General features: G+C 30.6%; 1 protein-coding gene across 3 annotated transcripts in view; it reads right to left on the reverse strand.

Annotated features, from left to right (window-relative positions):
* Positions 1-361: 361 nt before the first annotated feature.
* LOC106329581 (cyclin-A2-4-like) overlaps positions 362-6,808 on the reverse strand; it is a 12,094-nt gene continuing 5,647 nt past the window's right edge. For 2 of the 3 annotated variants that reach the window (XM_013768276.1, XM_013768277.1), the window contains exons 3-10: positions 2,094-2,384; positions 1,855-2,004; positions 1,693-1,785; positions 1,487-1,620; positions 1,233-1,385; positions 965-1,151; positions 736-870; positions 362-667 (exon numbers count right to left, since the gene is read on the reverse strand). In XM_013768276.1, coding sequence (XP_013623730.1) covers positions 614-667; positions 736-870; positions 965-1,151; positions 1,233-1,385; positions 1,487-1,620; positions 1,693-1,785; positions 1,855-2,004; positions 2,094-2,321 — 1,134 coding nt within the window. In that variant the 5' untranslated portion in view covers positions 2,322-2,384 and the 3' untranslated portion in view covers positions 362-613. Of the gene's footprint in view, positions 668-735; positions 871-964; positions 1,152-1,232; positions 1,386-1,486; positions 1,621-1,692; positions 1,786-1,854; positions 2,005-2,093; positions 2,385-5,089; positions 5,230-6,808 lie in introns of those variants that run through there. The other variant, XM_013768275.1, reaches the window with a different exon arrangement.

Consider the following 6,808-nt stretch of genomic DNA (forward strand, 5'->3'; position numbering starts at 1 on the left):
TCATTGAAATATTTGATGCAAAAGATGACATGAATACTTAAACCTAACAACATAGATAAATATCTATAAAAAATATATAAATATATATAAGTTTACAGAGTCAAAGATAAATGTTTGATGTCAAAAAAAAAAAATAATAAATATATATACCCTCAAATTGTCATTCTGCATCAGTTAAGAGGACGTATTATTGAGTATATATTACATCTAATGTTGAACAAAAAAATTAGATACCGAGTAATATGATAAAAAAAAAATCAACTTTTTAAACACAGATTTTGATCGGTGTATACGGCAAGAGATCTTTTGTAAGGTTATAACAAAGGCAGAACAAAATAATGTAACCAGAAACGGCCTGATAGAACGAGAAAAAATGTACATCCGTTTCAACTAAAATAATCTTGGTTTGGAAGAACCAAACAAGTCTACACTAAACCGGAATAAACGAACACTAACTAATCCGGTTACTGGGTATTAAATAAAATCCAGACCGTGGAAAGGTTATCGTTTTATTTGACAGTAACAGATAAATGAGAGAGGGACGATCCAGACCATCAGTTTCTAAGTTGCATATGCTTCGGTTAGGAGATGAACCGCTTGGTTTAATCTCTATTCAGAATAGCCTGTCAGGTAGCTCCGGAGAAGACAAAACCGCCAAGGATTTGAACTGTAGTAACAAAAATATGTAAAGTAACAAAAATCTACTGAACTACTAACTTGAATTATTTTTTTTACCTTCTCTTGCTTATACTTCATGCGTATAGATGCCAAGGAGCACCCTTTGATGTTAAGCTGCAGATCTTGCAAGGCGTGAACAGATGCTTTAAGGTCTGAGGCTTTGAAAGTTGTGTAATGCTCAAGAGTTGGATTCTGGACCCAAAAAAATGGAAGAATAAAAACTGTATGAGGTTCAAGATTCAAGAATCAAGATTTGTCTAAACAAAAAAAAAGAGAGAGAACAGACCCAAGGGTGGCTTGATTGGTTCAGTGTCCACTTGGCAAGAAAAACAGCTGAAGCAGCGATGACCGAAGGAAGGAACTTCAAGAACTCATAGTCTATTAATGTCAGTTCCATGAGATAGTTTGCAAGAAACTCCATCTCAACACTTGGTTTCTCCAGATCAGAAGCATGAGCTGCTCGGAGAAACCTCCTGCAAAAAAAAATGGAATCATCAAAAAGACTAGAAACAAAGAACAACATATGAAGTGTTGACACTGTCTTATGAGATTACCTGAGGAATGTCTTTGGAGTTGGTGTGTAAATCTGGAAGCTAAAATGCTTTAGTACTTGGCTCTCCATCTCCAGGACCTGATCCTTTGTGTAAGTGCTATCAGTGATGAAGCAGAACTCCTCAATGCGTGGCGCAAAGATCTCCTCGTATTTTCTTTAAAATATTTCAAGAAACAACACCAAACTCTTTTTCAGATGATGCCTTCCTTACCAGCATTGTTTGATTTTAAAGAAGGGGAGAGTCTATAAACTTACGAAGCAATGAACATACAGGTGACGCCGAGCAATTGAAGCCTCTGCCTTTCAATGTAGTTCCCATGGAGAAACCAATCTATGAGATACACTGTGAGGTAGAGTGTGTCCGGTACAAGTTTGTATTCCTCTGAGACCTGAAAATTATATGTAACAGAACTTTAAATCTTAGCAACAAGTTTAAAAAAAAAGGGATCTAAAAGACTAACCTCTACAAGCCAATCAACTAGTATTCCTCTCATTGTCTGAGTCAGATCTCTTTGTGTTCTTTCCAAATAATCCGGAAATGGTCTGCGTTGAAGCTGTTAGGGGTAGGAAAAGTCTTTAGGAATCAGATGCCTCAAATGCAACATTGTAAGATTTTTTATTACCTCGGCAACTCGCAGATTGTGGTAGATTTCAGGTGCATAAAGGCTACACAATAGAGGATCTTTCTCATTTGAATCAATGTCAATGACTTTCAGAATATTTGCCACAGTGGATACAGCGTCCACCTTCTCTATCTGCTTGATGTTCTCCAACTATATGGACAGCAACCAGAAACATATTATTTGATATAAACTAGGAGTATAAGAAGCAAGAAGTATTGTGTGTGTTTAACGACATGAACCTTAGGTGAGATCTCGTTTGTGATATCCTTAAGAACAGCTAGCTTCTTAGGTGCACTAGCTTTCTTCTCATCCAAGGCTGCTCTCTTTGTGTTTGCTCTCGCGACATGTCCTAGACTCTGTGTTGTAGCATCCACTTCTGATGATGTTATCATCTTAGAGTAAGCACGAGTGAGAGGGCGAGCATGGAGCGGTATGGTGATGCCAGAAACAGCATTCTCTTCCTTCATGATTGCCCTTTGAAATGATTCAGTTTCCAACCCCTCCTCAGTACCACATCATCATCACTGGATCTGTGGAATTTAAAGTCAATATCAATGGTAAAAAAAAGCTTAAAGTTTAAGACAGAACTTAGAGATCAATATTTAGCCAAAGCATACAAACTAGTAACTATGCAGATGAAAAGAGATTTATATTCAACTTAAATACAGAGGTGTCTATTTAGAGATTTAAACATGGACATGGTTTGTTTATACAAAGAACCAATGTTTTTTTTATGTGCTTCCAATTAAACTCGTTGACTAATTTGATGATTCCATGAAATAAGGAAGAAAGAATGATCTAACAAAAAAGCTTACAATTTAAGACAGAACTTAGAGATCGATGTCCAGCGAAAGCACATAGAAAATACAGTAGTATCTACGCAGACGAAAAGAGATTTATATACTGCTTAAACATGGACAGTCTTTGTTTTTAGAAAGACAGTGTTTCTATTTATGTACTTCCAACTAAACTCGTTGATTAATTTGATGATTCCATGAAATAAGGGAGAACTAAGTAATAATGTGATTATTAGTTTCGTTATTTTTAATAAAAATACATTAAATCTGTTTAATATGGATATCTGTTCGGTTTTAAGTTATTTTTTTGTTTTTAATCTCCTAAAATATAACTATTATTTTAAATTATTATTTATTATGGTTTATTCGGTTAGAATGTTTGATTTTTTAGTTTTTTCAGTAAAAACCAAAAATTACTATTATATGTTTTTTTATGTTATGAATTTTAGATAATCGTCATGTCGAACCAATGGTTTCATATCATAGTTTGTAAACGGATAATAGTTCAAGAAAAAGAAAAAAAAAATTATTAAGACAAATCATTTCACTATAATTTGGTCGGTATTGAAGAAGCATTAAGAAAAAAAATATTTCAACTTCCCAAAAAAAAAGATATTTCACTTGTGATAAATACTTAGTTACAAGGTGCTCACATCAAAGTGCACATGTATATGTATGTAAAGTATATAAAAATAGTTGACAAATATATAAAGATATTATTAATTAATATTAAATGATATTTTTGTTCAAAATTATACATGAAAAATAAAATTAAAATAAATTAAAAATTAAAAAGGCCTTGACATTAGTGAATTTTTTCATATAAAGAAAAATAAATTATATCCGTAAATAGAGGTGGGCACAGATCGAATATCCGGGTATTTGGAGGCATTCATGTCGATTCAATCTTTAGCCACCTAGATAGTCGGTGACTTTGATATCCGAAATGATTTAGAATTTTAAAGAATATCCGATTTGATCCGTAAATAAAATAAAATTTTTTAAATAATTGAAAATTTTAATAATAACATTTTATTACAAAAATAAAATATTATTTAGCTTTTAAATTTTAATACATAATATAATAAATTTAATTCATAAAAATATTGTAAAACTTATATAAACTATAATATATATATATATATAATTATGTACATATATGTATATGCATAAAACAGATCGAATTAGATATTCATTCCTAAAAATATTGGTATTTGTGATTTGTTTTTTTATATATTGCATTTTAGCATTTGATTTGATTCATAGAGTTACGGATATCCATATTTTTTGGTTCAAATCAAAACGGATAACGAATCAAATCAAAATTTATAAATACTTTGCCCAACTTTATCCGTAAAAAATAAAAATAATATATATACATACACATATAGTTTAGCTTTTGATTCGTTATTTGTTTTGATTCAAACTGAAAAATACAAAGTTTTATTGGAACCATGCATATGAGTTTCATATTAAAAAATACGAAGTATATAGTAAAAACAAGAGATGAATGGAAATGCATAGTTTCTTTTATGGTAAAAACAATATTCCAAAAGTTTTTATTTATTTACAAATTAAGAGTACATTTAATTTTTGACTTTTTCTAAACATAAAACATATTAATTACCTAGTCAAATAATTCAATCAATAATTAAATTTTCGGAAAAATACAAATGGTTATAAAAAAAATAAATTTAACATTATAAATATAAAATAATTATCTAACTGAAACAAAAAAATTATAAAACATTAATTTATAAAAACAATAGTGGAAATGTAGATTAGTTTATAAAAATTCATTTCAGAGCCACTGGAGTCCTAAGAAAAGAAGTTAATATGATTATTATTCTTTAAAAAAAGGTTTCATCTAATTATGAGAAACTATGATAATTTATTGTTACATAGACCTTTTCTTTTTTGCAAGTATTGCTCCAGGGAAATTGGATCTCCAAACCAAAGAGGTTACATTTAAGTTCCAAAGGTTCAAACTTTTTCAAAATCAGTCAGTTTCAAAGGTCAAATTTACAACTTAATTTTTTCTTTTGAACCTTAAGTTAATTTGATTTTCTTTTTGGACAAAAAAATTATTTCATCCAAGAAACAAACAGATCTGTGATTTAGAGCTGCAAGATCTCCAAAACTAAAATATTCAAAGGAAACCGTACGGATCCATTCGTAAAAGAGAAGACACAAATATTTATGAAGAACTATATCCGAGTGATTCAACATTTACACCAAAAAAAAAAAAAAAAAACTATATCCGAGTGACCCATAACGCAAAAGCTTCAAGACCTATAGATTATATTTACAATCCTAACATTAAACATTGCATTCAGCAAAAAAAAAAAAATTAAACATTGCAGATGCATAATAACATCACATTTCAGAAAGAAAACCTAAAACCAAGAAGATGAAGACAGAGTACGCAGAGAACTTACCACGCTCCAGAAAATTCTTCAAAAAAAAACTTTTAAAGATGACCTTTTGGAAGAGGAAGAAAAGGGAAGCTTAAGACAGATCGAGAGAGTAAATGTATAGTCAATTCGCTTCTGTGCAAAGGGACCGTCTGTGGAAGAGAGCGGGATAGAGAGAGAGTTTAAAGATAATACTATTTCTTTTCTTTTCTTTTTGTTATAATTAAATATTCATTTGTAATAGAAACTTTGTTTTAGGGGAAAGAAGAAAAATGTTTGTTTATGTGCTTCCAACGAAACTCGTTTGACTAGTTTGACTCCACTATATAAGGGAGAAACAACAGATCTAAACACTAAAATGAAATTTCGATCAAGTGATTAGTGGTTTTTTTTTTCAAATTCACTATATATGTGACTGAACATGATAAATTTTTGTTTACATTTTGGTAACTTATCATTTACCTTTTCATCTTAATCACCTTTGGTATTTTATAATTTGTAGGTTCTGTGTCATTTTCATTTCTCCACTAACCTATTGTAAATTTGTAATTAATAAGGATTTATTTTTTGGAATGTTTTCTTATTATTTCTGTTAGTATTTTTTTTACCTAAACCCAGCTAAAGTAAATGATGTTTGACAAAAGAAGAAGCAAAAGATCGATCGTGGAATAGCTTACGTTTTCCAAGGAATGCGCTGTTACTCATTTTTTAAACCAAGGTGTCACTGTTAGACAGCTTGGTTATTCATCCAGAGGTAGATAAAAGTGACTATAAAACATCATGTTGTTTTAAAGTTAAAAAGATAGTGAGTAAAATAGTGTACTTGGAGTGTTGAATCTTGTAACAATAATGGTTTATTGTTGGGAAATAGGCAATAGTTCATATTAATGTATTACCACTAATTAAATTAACTTAACCATTTTACATACTTTTATATATTTTTGTTAGTTATTGTTAGAAGTACTGTATGTTCATAATTTGAAAATTTGAAGAAAGATTCAACCAGTTATTTTTAAACAGTAGAGTTTAGGCTTTTGATTTTTTTTAGGCTTTTAAAATATAAAAAGCCGAACTNCGCCTTCTACATTTCTTTTATTATCCTTGAAGCTTAAACTTATTTGGACACCATGCATATGCTAATTGGTAGGGATTAAAGAATCTGTTTTGTACTTTTATTTCTATTGGATTTGCTTCCTTTTAAAAGTGTACTTCGAGTTTGTCGTGGTCTATGTATTGGGACCCTCTATGTACTGATTAAAAGATAACATTATGTGATCAACATTTTTATTTCTCATGTAGAACAGAACTTATAGCTAACTTTGTCAACGGTTACTTTGACAAATGTGCATAATAAAGTTGTTACTCGCTTGTTATGGGAGAGATTTCTCCACCATAAAAATTTCTACAAAAAAAGTAAATTTTCTACCCATGGGTTGAATTATTCACATGCAAATCATGTCTGTTGTGAATGAAGTCTTGTGAATGAAGAGGGGTACTTGTGTGTATTATTAGGTCGACCAACTGGTTTTTATATACATATGGTAATGACGGTCTAAGTACTGGATCGACATAAGATCGTATTTATCCTTAACTAGATAATGACTAGCAATACGTAAGATAAACACCAACTATAATGTAGATAAACACAAGAGTAGATAGGCGCCAGTATGATCCTGCGGATGGGCTTGGCCCGTCTTGCTACACGGACTGATAAATGGGTCGATCACTAAATGGTTTATAACA

The sequence above is a fragment of the Brassica oleracea genome, chromosome C3 (assembly GCF_000695525.1).
Source record: "Brassica oleracea var. oleracea cultivar TO1000 chromosome C3, BOL, whole genome shotgun sequence".
In the NCBI taxonomy this organism is placed as follows: domain Eukaryota; kingdom Viridiplantae; phylum Streptophyta; class Magnoliopsida; order Brassicales; family Brassicaceae; genus Brassica; species Brassica oleracea.